The 14730-nt window shown below is 42.3% G+C and overlaps 1 protein-coding gene across 1 annotated transcript; it reads right to left on the minus strand.

Annotated features, from left to right (window-relative positions):
* Window positions 1-539: 539 nt before the first annotated feature.
* On the minus strand, window positions 540-8335 carry LOC139656304 (uncharacterized). Its single transcript, XM_071533839.1, has 7 exons — window positions 8252-8335; window positions 7498-7759; window positions 3948-4127; window positions 3392-3558; window positions 2091-2240; window positions 1783-1943; window positions 540-1574 (listed from the first exon to the last, which is right to left on the minus strand). The coding sequence occupies exons 2-7, from the start codon at window positions 7681-7683 to the stop codon at window positions 1174-1176; spliced, it is 1245 nt and encodes a 414-aa protein (XP_071389940.1). The 5' UTR covers window positions 7684-7759; window positions 8252-8335; the 3' UTR covers window positions 540-1173.
* Window positions 8336-14730: the final 6395 nt, after the last annotated feature.

A 14730-nucleotide genomic window follows, 5' to 3' on the forward strand; every position in this document is an offset into this window, starting at 1 on the left:
GGTTTCAAAAGTGAACTAACCAAAAAATCAATATGTTGCCATCTTTAAAAGCAAGAGAACTTTTGAAAAGACAGATCCATGAAAAGGATGAATAGAAAAAAATTATGTCAACACTTTTCCTCAAGTGCCGTGTGATGCAGTAAAAGCAGATTACCATTCGAAGGATAAAATTACTTTTCTGTGTGTCACCATCAAATCATATCATCAGCTGTAGTGGCAGCTGCCACTTCAGCCTGTCCGACTACAGTTGTTCTGTAAGGAATAACGTACAGCGAGCCGGTCATTATGGCAAATAAGCCTTGACAGGTCTTGATTGCAGGGTTATCTGCAATAATGACCTGCTCACTGTACCTTATCCTCCTTATTACACGGCTACTTACCAAAGACATTAATCATTTGACACCAATGATTCATTTAAATATATTTTATTTATTACAAGCTGAAGTAATTTACAAGAAATACAAATAAATAGTTCAGCATATGTGCAACCATAGAAACATGGAGCTATCATCCTTCAGCTACAGTGTAGCAGAAGCGTAACCATGGAAACGCTGTAGCTAGCATCCTTCAGCTACAGTGTAGCAGAAGCGTAACCATGGAAACGCTGTAGCTAGCATCTTTGAGCTACAGTGTAGCAGAAGCGTAACCATGGAAACGCTGTAGCTAGCATCCTTGAGCTACACTGTAACAGAAGCATAACCATGGAAACGCTGTAGCTAGCAAACATGGCTACACTGTAGCAGAACTGTAACCACAGCAACGTAAACAAATGTGGCAAGCTTGCTGTTCAGCCTCTAATCTGCAATCACAAGTTTTGTGCTTGTAAATTAAAAGTTGGAAAAATCTTCCATGTTTCTAACTCGGTTAGCTGAGTGTTTGTATGCAGTGACTAAGCAGTAATGTCTTTTTGCCACAGGGTGGCGCCAGTTCATTAGATTAGAAATCAACAAACTTCTTGACCAAACATCTCGACTGAGGATTGATGTGATTAGATGTGAAACAGTCATCTGTTTTTCAGAAATAAAAACCCTCAGAATGCGTTCATTGGCCAATCAGAACTGAGTACTAAGTCTCTATTCCAAAACTTGAACACATGTATTTACAGCCTAGGTGGCCGCAGTGGGAATGTGACCCCAGTGAGGTTTGGGATTGACCAGTTCTCTGCCATGGCTCTCATGTACTGGTTGGATGATGAAGGCTGTGATTCAGGCTCTCAACTGGCTCCGTCTCCACAATACTCAGCTGCAAACTTTCATCTCTCTGCTCGCATCCCTCCGTCTCTTCTCGTCTTCCTCTCCTCTCTGTCCTGCCATCTATTTCATCTCTATCGCTCCCTTTCCCTCTGTTCGTTGTTTGTTCTCCATCCGTTCCCTCCGCTCTGTCTTTGTCCCTCTCCTTGGTAGAGACCAGGGACGAAGTAAAGTAGTTCTCTAGATCTGCTACGGGCCCCTTATCGGAGAACAGGCGGTCTAGGTATGCCTGGGCGTACTGATCTGAGGTGATCAGGTCCAGGTTGACGGAGGAGTGCACAGGCGCAGAGGTGTTGTCAGGCCCAGGGTCTCTCCCTCTTCTCCCTGTAGGTTCAGTTAAATGCAGTTCAATTACTCAGTCTATCAGTAAGGCTTCATCTTTCATTTGGGCTTTGTCAGTAGGAAATACTAAAGAAAATACTGACAAAATTTAACTGAATTCAATTAATCTTGATTCAACTCAATGCATTTCAGTTCCTTTTCATTTAGGATATAGTCCTCTTCGAATAAGGACTCAAAGGGGACGGTGTACCTGTCACTCTCTCCATGGCAGATAGAGGGATGGTCACACTCTTTCCCGTCTCTCTGTCTGTCACGGTGAGTCCCGTCATGCCCCCCTCCTCCCCGACCTCGCTGGACCCCAGAAGCCCCCCCCGACACTTCACCACACACACTGTACCAGACTTATAACGCCTGGGGGGGGGGGGAGAGTAGAAGAGATTGAGGGAAGAAAAACAAAAAAAATTCAATCAACAACCAATCAGAGTTAATATTATACATGCCACTGGCCACTCCTAATGTCTATCCTATTCTTTTCTATTCTATTCCTGCATGTGTTACCTGTAGGCGGGTATGATGTGTGTGAGGTCTTCCTGGTACTGCTCCAGCGCGGCCCTGGCAGCCAGGGGCTCAGCCTGGCCCTCCAGCCCAGCCAGGTGAACCAACATCTGGGTATGAAAGGCTGCTCCACTGGCCCACTGCCTCACAGACCTGGAGGGACGGGCAGTGTTAAGAACACCACTTAATGACAAACACACACACACACACACAGGCAGTTTGTATTGAAAGCTATGTGAGGCTGTTAGTATCACAGTATCTTTTCTGATCCTTCTCAAAATTCCTCCTATTCTATACTTTATATTACTGTTGCTTATTCTACTCTGTTAACCTCTATTACTGCTATTATATCACACTCACTTTTTTCTATTCTACTTAAACTGTAATCCATCTCTAATTAACACTACATCACTGTATTCTCCTCCATTGTGTCCTGCTCTGACTGTTTTCTACATGATTACTGTCTTATATTCCATTCTGTTCAACTTCACTCTGTTCTACTGTATTCTACTTCAGTCTGCTCTGACATTCTATTTTATTTAGCCACCCTGCACTGTATTCTACTGCATTGTCTCTACTCCACTCAATGCTACTCTGCTCTATTGCACGCTACTCTACGCTACTCTACTGTATTCTACTCTACTCTATGCTGCTCTACTGTATTCGAAGGCATTCTACTCTACTCCACTTATGTTTCTGTACTCTACTGCACCCTACTCTGCTGTATTCTACTGTATTCTACTCTACGCTACTCTACTGTATTCTACTCTATTCTACTGTACTCCACTGCAAATCTACTCAACTGTATACATATATAGTATTCACTCTGTGCTACTCTACTTGACGCTACTCTAATGCACTCTATGCTGTTCTAATTTACAGTATTCTACTGTACTCCACTCTTGTGCTACTCTACTCCGCTCTACTGTATTCTACTCTACTCCACTGTATTCTACTCTACTCCACTATATGCTACTTTACTCCACTGTATTCTACTCTACTCCACTCTATGCTACTCTACTCCACTATATTCTACTCTACTCCACTATATGCTACTTTACTCCACTGTATTCTACTCTATTCCACTCTGCTCTATGCTACTCTGCTCCCCTCTGTGCAACTCTACTCTACTGTATTCTACTCTACTCCACTCTATGCTACTCTACTCCACTGTATTCTACTCTATTCCACTCTACGCTACTCTGCTCTATGCTATGCTACTCCCCTCTGTGCCTCTCTACTCTAGTGTATTCTACTGTGCTCCGCTCCTCCTCCTCCTCCTCCTCTCTGCTGTGTGGGGTCACCTGGAGTCGCAGCCCCCCCCCAGCAGGCAGGTCTTCAGCTGGGTGAGGCTGAGGCTGATCTGGGCCTCCAGTCTGAGGCTGTCCTGCCTCAGCCGGCCCGGGTCGCTCAGGTTGATCCTGCAGCGCTTCAGGTACTCCTCCATCACCTCCTGCAGCTCACACACTCTCTGCTGGAGTCACACATGGAAGTCAGTTCAGCGTGGTAAAAAAAAAAAAAAAGAAGAGCTAGGTTGCAACACTCCTACATTTTGAATCCAGAACTTTGGATCCTAAACTTTCAGTGTCCCTTCATCACTTCCTGCAGCTTTGCTACTCTTCTCTGATAGGCTGAATTTAAGTATTCATACTAAATGTCAAACAGTCGTTAGCTAGCACATGAACACGCTGTTAAACCTCTTTTTAAACCTGTGGAATGCACCAGTGAATATATACAGGAATATACAGTACATTGCAATGCATTCAATGTAGTTTTTCTTCATCCACATGTATTAGAATCCTTATTTCCATTGGTATTCATATAGAAATTCTATTCATTACTTTCCATCAGATCCTTTACCTGGCTTGACGATGACCCTGCCCCTGATGACCGCTTAGATGATGCATAGGCCATATCCATCACCATAGTAACCGCCAATCCCACCAGGCCGGCCAGGCGGGGCTCGTCGGAGAACGTGGACAATCGGCCAATCAGATCCCTCAGGTAGGTCGGCGCTCGGTTCCCTATGTCACCCTGCAGCTGGGAGAGGAGAGACGAGAAGAAACATCGGCCCAGTGGGGACAGGGACCTGATTAGAGATGCTTCGGTTGATCTGCTCATGTGATTTGTAGTAATTTAGATCATTTTAATTTATGATTAAATTAGCTTTATATAGTTTTGTCCAGTGATGGTGTACTTGCTTAAGATACTTGGAGGTGATTTTGAGAAACAATGTAAGGCTAGAGAAACATACTATATACTCTAGATACACATTTTATTTTGTTCAATATGGATAAATGACCCGTCTCCTTAACTTTGTGCATTACTCAAACACACTGATAGTTGCCTGTATATATATTTGAAGGATTTTGTTTGTTTGTCTCCACTCTAGAACCAGCAAGGAAACCTCCACCTCCTCTGCTGATTAGGTTCAGCTGCCTCTAATTAAATCAAGAGCTTGTACAGCCTGTCCACTCAAACACTCTCCTGCATTCTGATGAAGGCCTTGCAATGGGCCAAAACATCATTGACCTTTTTAACAATGTCCTTCCAAAAATGGAGTAAATAATAATGTTGTTTTTACTGAGAGCAAGAGTTCCGCCTCTTCAGTGTTTTCTAGTTTTTTTGTATTTTTGGCTGCACCTGCTCACAGCTGGTTGAAACACTGTTCTTCCTTCTCTACAGTTCCTGGTTCAGATCCCAGGCTCTGGATCCAAACATGCTCCCTGCTGGTGTAGGACTGGATCCCACCAGAGACTTCCCTCTCAGGCTCTGTGTCCCTCTCAGGCCAGGATCACACTTTGAATCCATTGGGAGAATCCATTACATTGCATGGAGTCATTACTATGTTCCCAGGGTCCTATGTTACCAGGGTTCTATGTTCCCCGGTTCTACATATGTGCTCTCCCAGGGTCCTGTGTTCCCAAGATCCTATGTTCCCAGGGTCCTATGTTACCAAGATCCTATGTTCCCAGGGTCCTATGTTCCCAGGGTCCTATGTTCCCAAGATCCTATGTTCCCCAGTTCTACATATGTGCTCTCCCAGGGTCCTATGTTCCCAAGATCCTATGTTCCCAGGGTCCTATGTTCCCAAGAGCCTATGTTCCCAGGGTCCTATGTTCCCAGGGTCCTATGTTCCCAGGGTCCTATGTTCCCAGGGTCCTATGTTCCCAGGGTCCTATGTTCCCAAGATCCTATGTTCCCCAGTTCTACATATGTGCTCTCCCAGGGTCCTATGTTCCCAAGATCCTATGTTCCCAGGGTCCTATATTCCCAAGAGCCTATGTTCCCAGGGTCCTATGTTCCCAAGGTCCTATGTTCCCAAGATCCTATGTTCACCAGTTCTACATATGTGCTCTCCCAGGGTCCTATGTTCCCAAGATCCTATGTTCCCAAGATCCTATGTTCCCCAGTTCTACATATGTGCTCTCCCAGGGTCCTATGTTCCCAGGGTCCTATGTTCCCAGGGTCCTATGTTCCCAGGGTCCTAAGTTCCCAAGAGCCTATGTTCCCAGGGTCCTATGTTCCCAAGATCCTATGTTCACCAGTTCTACATATGTGCTCTCCCAGGGTCCTATGTTCCCAAGATCCTATGTTCCCAGGGTCCTATGTTCCAAATATCCTATGTTCCCAGGGTCCTATGTTCCCAAGGTCCTATGTTCCAAAGATCCTATGTTGCCAGGGTCCTGTGTTCCCCAGCTCTATATAGCACATATTGGGAATCTGAAAAAGATGTTCCCCAGCTCTGTATTCGCTTAATATGGTTAGTTAGGGTTAAGGTTAGAGTTAGGGTTTAGGGTTAGGGTTAGGGTTAAACATAGGACCCTCGGAACATAGGACCCTGGGAGAGCACATATGTAGAACTGGGGAACATAGGACCCTTTGTCATGTTCCCATTATGTGCCATATAAATCTGGGGAACATAGGACCCTGGGAACATAGATACGCTCCCCATTGCATCCACTGCATCATTTGTTTGCAGCTGCAAGTGTTGCATGCCTTGGATTTCTCCTACTTATGCACTGGTGATACACACTGAAACTAAAGCAAATTATGTTTTTCTTCTCTTCTTAAGTTTTATGATGAGACCATTTTGTCAGTGAATCCTGCTGCAACACTGCACTTGATGATCACGTCTCATCAGCTTCACTCAATAAGCTTGAGCCGCTGGTTCCTCTCATAGCACTGCAGCAACTTAAAGGCATTACATCATCAGTGAGATCCCGGTGTGCCGCTTCCTGCCATCTGTCTCAATAAGGGGGAAGTGGACTGCCCTCCCTCCTTTTTAAGAACAATTGTGAACAGCATTTTGTCATCATAATACTGTTCCTTGTAGCCCATTGTATTGATTTTAACCTCTTTATAATCCCCAACAGGAACACATTCCTAATATTGAGATGCGCCCCATTTTGCACAATCGATGTCTCGACCGTCTCAAGGCTTCAAAATGTTTCTGTCTTCCCCTCTTCATCTCCATCGCTACTTCACGACTGAATGGATTTAAAGGTGAAATCAATAGGAATGCTCAGGAACAGTTCGTTCTAATGTATTTTATGGTCGGAATACATTCTCTAAAAGTTTTGCTGACATTCAGTATCATCATCACTCATATACATAATCACTCATATACATTCTAATGATTCTAATGTGTATAATTTGCAATGTGTGTATAATGTATGTAATGTGTAATAACTCATGTATATAATGTAACCTGTTACAACAACAACTCCATATTTATTCCAGCATCTTTACACTCTGCACCATTGCACTATTGTCCTTTGCTTACAAATTCCAGTGTTGTTTACATATATATATACTTTTTTATATATATGCATATTTGTACATAGTAGTTAAACATTTAGGTTTACCTCTGTCATCTTGTTGTCCTTGTTTTTAGCTGTATATTTATTCTGTGTAAGTACATTGGGAGCAACGAAAAACCAGTCAAATTCCTTGTATGTGTACATACTTGGACAATAAAGCTGATTCTAGAGCTGCAACGATTAATCGATTAATCGATTAGTTGTCAACTATTAAATTAATCGCCAACTATTTTGATAATCGATTAATCGGTTTGAGTAATTTTTTAAGAAAAATAAGTAAAAATTCTCTGATTCCAGCTTTTTAAATGTGAATATTTTCTGTTTCTTTACTCCTCTATGACAGTAAACTGAATATCTTTGGGTTGTGGACAAAACAAGACATTTGAGGACGTCATCTTGGGCTTTGGAAAACACTGACCGACATTTTTCACCATTTTCTGACATTTTAGAGACCAAACAACTAATCGATTAATCGAGAAAATAATCGACAGATTAATCGACAATGAAAATAATCGTTAGTTGCAGCCCTAGCTGATTCTGATTCTGATATACATACTGTCATATTTCCTTTCTTTTATCTTATTTACCTGGCGCAGTTGTTCCTGGAGGCGGGCCCTGGAGTCCAAGCTCGCATCTTGATTGGCTAGGAGGAGCGGATGGACGACGCCCAGGTCAGGTACGGCACCGCCTTCCAACATGGCGTCGTAGAGGAGCGAGCCAATAGCGTCCTTTGCTTCAGAAAGCTCCTCCTCTGACGACAACAGCTGACCCATGATGTGGTGTATTTATGTGTGTGTGTGTGTAGGGGTTGTTAATGATATACCAGTAAATCCTTTTTTATGGTGGCATCTGAAGACAAAGACAGAAAAGACAGAATGACAATCTGTGATGAAATCCATTGATCTGCCCTAACAGAAACAACTTGACTGCCATTCAAATTATGCAGCACAGAAACATATTTGCATCTCATACAGTATATTTACTGATTTACTGACATGTGACATGCAGTAAGTTACATATTTACATGATAACAAACCTTCAAGCAACATTTGAGAGCATGGCTGCAGTAATGGCCTACATACTCACTATAACAATATAATTAGAGCCAATACATTTGCTTTTTGCATGTGCTGCAACATTGAATTTATCACACTATTATAAACCTTATGTGATCTCATGGGTTATAACTCAAGCTGTGAATGTCTCCACACAGCTGTAGACACATGCGAAATACATCTGTTTAAAACTCATCATCAGCAGAACGTAACATTTTCTAAATGAGCCCAAAATAGCCTCCTAACATTTCGGTGGCATTACATTCACATGTGATCTCCCTCTTACTGCAGCGGGTTGTATTTCAGGCAGCCGGCCTTTCTGTCTCTTCCCCCCTTCTCTCTCTCTCTTCCTCTTCTGTCCCCCTGCCTGCTGCAGCGAAGAGATGAAACAAGACAACAAGGGAGCAGAATGTAGGTCAGCAGTAAAACTAGACCTCCCTCTAGCTGTGGAGACGAGGTAATGCAACTGCTGCTCCAGGGTCTTATATACATGTATATACTGTAATAGTCAAGGACTCTCATATAGATCAACCGTAGATTCCAGTTTGTCAAAGTTTTGTCCCTGTGATCTCCTTTTGAGAGGATTTTTGTTCCGTCTCTCCTGTCGGTGTGGAGATATCAGCAGAGAAAGAGTCAAACCCTGATCACAGTATAAGAATTTATCTCTCAGTTTAGATAGACATGACCACTCTACCAGACATGCTATAGGAGGAAATTTTACATTACCGAAAGCAAGGACAAACGCAATCAAACGAACAGTCATGTACCGAGCTATGCATGAATGGAATTTACTCCCTAGACATATCACACAAGAAAACAGTAAAATTCGATTTAAAATTTTAGTAAAACAGCATCTTTTGACTAGAACTAGGTTTGGCTAAGTTTAAATAAAATACAAATATGAGTTTGATTGTGTTGATGTCTCTTGTGGCCGTGGAGGGTCTGAGTTGTGGACCAGGAACCTGGAGTGAAATGGACTAATTTAATGTATTTTGATTATTTTATTGAATACTAGTGTGAAATGGACCGTATTATGATTTGAAATGTGTTGGGACACTGAGAGTGAAACGGTCTATTTCATATATGCTGATTATTGGATTGTCAGGAGCTTGTCTTGTCTGTGTGTGTGTTCTAGTCCTTTTCCTGTCTATTTTGTAATGTTATGTGTTACGATGTAAGTGTAATGGTTGCATTGTCACTAGTGTGTAAAGTCTGTTTTGTGGACCCCAGGAAGAATAGCTGCTGCAATGATGTAGCTAATGGGGATCTTAATATACTAAACTAAACAGTAGTTATTATGCGGTCTCTCCTAGTCCTACCTTCAAGTCTCGGCACTGATACTGAAGTTAAACTAATCTCCGCTGTGCTGGGGGACGCCCTGCAAGCCTCTCAAGGCCCTCCGGGGCTCCTTGGGAACCAGTGTAATAGCTACCAGCTCTTTATGACTGCGTTAAACATTGAAAAATAGGCCAAGGGCTTTCGACTCCACTGACGGTCTTTTATTTAGCTAAATGGAACAGAGGCTTTGGTGGTGTGATGTTGACGTTTTGTTTTTTTTTACTTGATGAAATATGGGGCAAGGGGATTTGGGATTTGATATAGTGTGAGAGCTGTTCTTTGTTAACTGGGACAAGGGCTTTTGCACTGTCAGGCTTCAGAGTTGTGTGTGTGCGTGTGTGTGTGTGTGTGTGTAGTACAGCTGTAGTCCAATACAATGGCTGGCACACTGGGGCGCGGACTGTGGCTCAGATTAGCATGGATGTCTTGGCTGTTTTTCCTCAAGTCAGCTGAGGCAAAGTGTGTAAAAATTCAAATTAAACTTGAGTCAGAGGTGGAAGTAGAGGCATCAAAACACACACACCCAACTCAAACACCTTCCTAATATCATAACCTCTTTTGCACAAGCCATGTTTCAGTTATCAAAAGGTTTCAAAATCGTTTGTGTGACAACTGAAATGTTCATTATTAGCAGTTAATAGTGAGTAGATTTCATGAATATTCTTGCCCCTATCATGATTGAGCCGTGTTAGTCTCATGATGAATTTAAAGGCAACCCACAGAGGATTTTCTCTCAATATACAGTATATCATTCTCAAACAATCTGCTGTAGTCAAATAATAATCTGTTTCACTTCACATTGTTCAAAATCAAACCAAACTTCAAACAGAGTTAAAGCTCTGAGAGTTTCTGGCACCAGCAGATGGTGGAAGGAGTGAAAGAAATGGATGGAAAAATCACTTCCAACATGTTTAAGAGAAAACAAACGCACCCAGAGTGATGCCAGGGCAGGAAGCAACGGGGGTTATGGGAAATGTGGTCTTAATTTTGAGAAACACAAGCACTATAATACCACTGGTGTCAGATGGTACTACAGATGGTAATACCTATGGTTTCATTTGTTTATGGTATTTATACCAAGGTAGCACTATTAATGTGACATACTCATGTTTGTTGATACACTGCCTTTAAATTACACACATACACACACACGGACACACACAAACACACCTCATTTCTTACTCCTCCTCTTTCCATCTCTGTCCCTACATCTTTCTCTCCATCCTTACCTCCATCCCTCCATCTATCTCTTCTTTCCATCCTCCCTCTCTCTCTCTTTCCATCCCTCTGTATTTCCCTCCCCCCTCCCCTCCCCCTCTCCATCCCTCCTCTTCTCCCTGTTATTGTGGATTTTGATGGCTTCTGTCAGTTTGATGCAGTGTTTGCTGGGTGAGCTCTGCTGCCGAGGGAGTGTGTGTGTGTGTGTGTGTGTGTGTGTGTGTGTGTGTGTGTATGTGTGTCTCTCTCTGTCTCTCTCCCTCTCCAAGGATGCGTGGCCCTGCTGACACACTTCACACTCCTTAGAGAGGGGTAAATATTTAAATGTGCTCACGTCACACTCACACAATGCACACACACACACACACACACACACACACACACTTAGAGACTACACAGATGCGAGTGCACACGCACACACACACGCACACACACACACACACGGTTAAGTGGTGAAGGTTCAGTGCTCCTTAGACTCGCTTTCTCTCTCTCTATCTGTCTCTTTCTCTCACTCTGATTTTCTCCCTCTCCTTCCCTGTCTCTTTCTAAAGGTCTCATTTCCATCCAAGTGTGAAGGGAAGATGAAAGGAAAGGAAGGAGAAGTGAAGAGGAGGGGAGGAACGGGAATATGAGGGGAGGAACTGAGAGGAGATAGGGAAAGGAAAGAAGAATAGAGAGAAGAGCAGCAAAGGAACAGAAAGGAAAGAAAGAAGAGAGGAGAGAAGAGGAGGAACGGAAAGGAAACACAAGGAAAGGAAAGGAAAGGAAAGGAAAGGAAATGAGAAAATGAGAAGAGAAGACTAAAGGACAAGAAAGACGAGGGGAGGAAAGACGAAATGAGGGAAGGAGATGAAAGAAGGAAAGGAAACTAAACTAAACTAAATGAGAGAGAGGCGGAAGGAGGGCAGAAAGGAAAGGAAAGGAAAGGAAAGGAAAGGAAAGGGAGAGGAGATGAGGAGAGAGGAGTTGAGGGAGAATGAGAGATGGAGATGGTCTCATTTTAAACTTCTTCTGGATTAACAACACATGCTGAATGCAATCAGTTGGACGAGGTGGTAAAGTTATGGTCCAATGTCTGTGCATGTGTGTGTGAGTGTGTGTGTGTGTGTGTGTGTGTGTGTGTGCACGCTCGTGTCAGAGACAGAGAGCGAGAGAGAGAGAGACGCTCCAGGTAGGCGTTGCAGGCGCTGATTCTATAGAAAAATGGCGGAAATCAAACTTAATTTATATTTTATATTCATTTATATTTACATTTATATTTTGACCATGAAAAACTGGTTATTTGGCTCCGCCCACAGAGGTTTAACTCAACCAATGAGATTATTTCTGCCGCTCTATCACTGAGAAATGCTTATATAACTAAAACACCAGTTTCTGAAAGAGTTGATCATTTGGACAGCAGCAATATGCAATTTCATCCAGTCTACACATGGGAGTGTGTCAAGTCATGGCCAAGTGTGTGTGTGTGTGTGTGTGTGTGTGTGTGTGTGTGGCCCCTTGTGTGTCATTATAGCTCACAGTGTTGTAGCTGTGCTCCTCAGTCAGTGTGTCTGTCATGCTGCCCACACTGAGCTTTCAGTCCCGTCCCGTTTAGAGCCCATCAGCCCCGAGCGCCACACACACTTTACAGCCAAGGCTGCGCTAATTAGCTCGCCATGATGATGAAGTTGTTTTGTTTGCTCTCCATTACGCCCACTTCTCTTTCTCTCTATCCTTCTCCCTCCTTTTTTTTCTTTCTTTCTTTCACCCTACTTGTCTACTTGTGTCTTTCTTTCTCTTATCTCAGTCTCTCTCCTCTGTGCATCGTCTCCTCTTCCTTGTTTCTCTTCTCTTCTCTTCTCTTCTCTTCTGTCCTTCCTTCTATCCTTCCTTCCTTTCTGTATTTCTCCTTATCCTTGCTCCTCTCGGTCTCTATCCCTCCCCCTTCCCTCCTTCATTTATGGGGCGTGGAGGAGAATAAAAACAAGTTTAACGTACAGTAATAGATCATGCCATTTTGAGAAGCTGTTGCGTTCATCCGGCGGCGGTGGGGCTAATTATTCGAAATGGCAGCTGGTGAAAGGAGTATTAATGTCTCCTTTCTACATGGATACATCCAATATTACGGGCTGATGAAGACGGTCACAAATGAAACTTTAAAGAGGAGGAGAGTGACAAACAAAAAGGGGGAAACTTGCATAGTGTCCTGTCAGGTAGAAACCCTGTAAATCCAGCTTTAACTTTGTTCAGGGCTTTCTCCATCCTGCGCTCTATCAGGTTTATTTCTACAGTATCTTGAACAAACAGGGCCTCTAACTCTGAAACACTGGATGATGATTTCTTCCATAATGTGACTGATTTGCTCATTGATCTTTGATGGATTTCGAGTGCCTTCACCTCCACTGGTGGCTGAAACACTTCACACTGCTATTCTCTTCTTTGAGTCACTGTGTGGGTCAAATAATTTCCTTTTCACTTCACAACGGCTGCGCTCTGTTGACACCACATTAACATCCACTATACCCAGTGGTGGAATGTAACTAAGTGCATTTACTCAAGTACTGTACTTAAGTACAATTTAGAAGTACTTGTACTTTACTTGAGTATTTCCATTTCATGCTACATTATACTTCTACTCCACTACATTTCAGAGGGAAATATTGTACTTTTTACTCCACTACATTTATTTGACAGCTTTAGTTACTAGTTACTTTGCAAATTATAAATCAACTAATAAATTGTGATACATTTTTATAGGTTAAGCTACCCAGCAGTATATAAAGTAATTAAAATTAGCTCCACCTTTACCAGCTGCAACATTAAAGTGATGAACACATTAATGCATCAATAATTATAGTCCAATAACATGATATATATGATTCTGAAATCATTTTCTGAAAGATTTTGAATGCAGGACTTTTACTTGTAACAAAGTATTTTTACACTGTGGTATTGCTACTTTTACTTAAGTCAAAGATCTGAATACTTCTTCCACTACTGGCAGAAAGTCCAGTAATAGAAACCAACTGGATCCAGTTGGTTCCACCTGATTATTTCAGTAGAAAATTCACCTAATTTGTAACTGGTAGGGAACTGGTTTACTGGAAATTGGAGTAAACCAGCAAATTGGAACATGTCTACTGTTTTTTACTGGTGATATGTCCACTGATATGGCTACTGGGCTTAAAGGGTGATACTGGGTTTAACTGGTCTCTGGTGGTTTCAACCGGTAGAAGCTATTAGCATGTTAAACCTGCACATCTACTGGTTGAGAATTGGTCCTAACCAGTTCAAGTGACGGTAGCCTGTCTCTTGACATTGAGACAGAAAATGTGTTCAGAAATCCACATTAAGGTGGATATTGATACTTGAAAGAATTTAAATTTTTACTTAACCCATGACAAATCAGTTTTCTTTCAGTAACTTTGGAAAGGCAGCACCGATTCCCATTATTTTTTCTATAGTGACAGCTGTCGGAGAAACACACACACACACACACTGACTTCATCACGTCACTTCTGCTCCTGCGTGCTTCTAGAAAAGGTCCATGTTACTTCTGCAGTGCATTACTTTACCAGAGACCTAATCAGTTGTCCCATTAACACACTTTTCAATAAGTTAAGGTGAGATAGCACTTTATTAATCCCGCAAGTGGCAGAACAGTACCAAGGAAAAACAAGTACAGGAAGATAATAACAAGAAGAATAAGATAAAATAAAGGTAATATTAAACTATAGAGACAGTGCAAATAATGCAAATAAATGCAAATAATAATAATAATAAAAAATGCGTATACACTTACTAATTATGACTGATTGGTATTTAGAGTATCATATTCACATGGATACGAATGAAATGTGTGCTTCCGAAAAATGTGTTCAGTTAGAGAAAATATACACACATTTTTTACTAAAACACTGATCAATGAGGTACATTGATTTTTGTGTATGGGTGGCTCCAGTGGGAATATAAGCCCTAACCCTGGCAGCTTTAGTGCCAGGACCACAATGTGAAGTAACACCCATGTTCACTGTAATATCAAATGTATTTCTTCTCACCATAATTCTTCACATTTATATCAGCCTGCACTGCGCTGTGGCAGGTCGCTCCCTCCTGTCAGGGCTTCAGGGGGTTTATTATGGCAAGAAGAGCAACAAGAGTAATGCTGCTCATTGAATAAAGTAAAGGGATTAAATGTGTTTGGGGGTCATTAAAGTGCCAGAGAGTGAA

The sequence above is a fragment of the Centroberyx affinis genome, unplaced genomic scaffold, assembly GCF_046629955.1.
Source record: "Centroberyx affinis isolate AG114_WGS23_722 - 3 ecotype Tasmania unplaced genomic scaffold, CSIRO-AGI_Caff_v1 ptg002439l_1, whole genome shotgun sequence".
NCBI classification, from domain to species: Eukaryota; Metazoa; Chordata; class Actinopteri; order Beryciformes; family Berycidae; genus Centroberyx; species Centroberyx affinis.

Bases quoted from the DNA above. Each gene is read 5' to 3' on its own strand.
- LOC139656304 (XM_071533839.1), bottom strand. From the start codon at position 7,683: ATGGGTCAGCTGTTGTCGTCAGAGGAGGAGCTTTCTGAAGCAAAGGAC. The intron at 3,559-3,947 runs GTAAAGGATCTG...TGACTCCAGCAG, and splicing joins CAGGGTCATCGTCAAGCCAG to AGAGTGTGTGAGCTGCAGGA. The intron at 1,575-1,782 runs GTACACCGTCCC...CTGAACCTACAG, and splicing joins TGCCATGGAGAGAGTGACAG to GGAGAAGAGGGAGAGACCCT.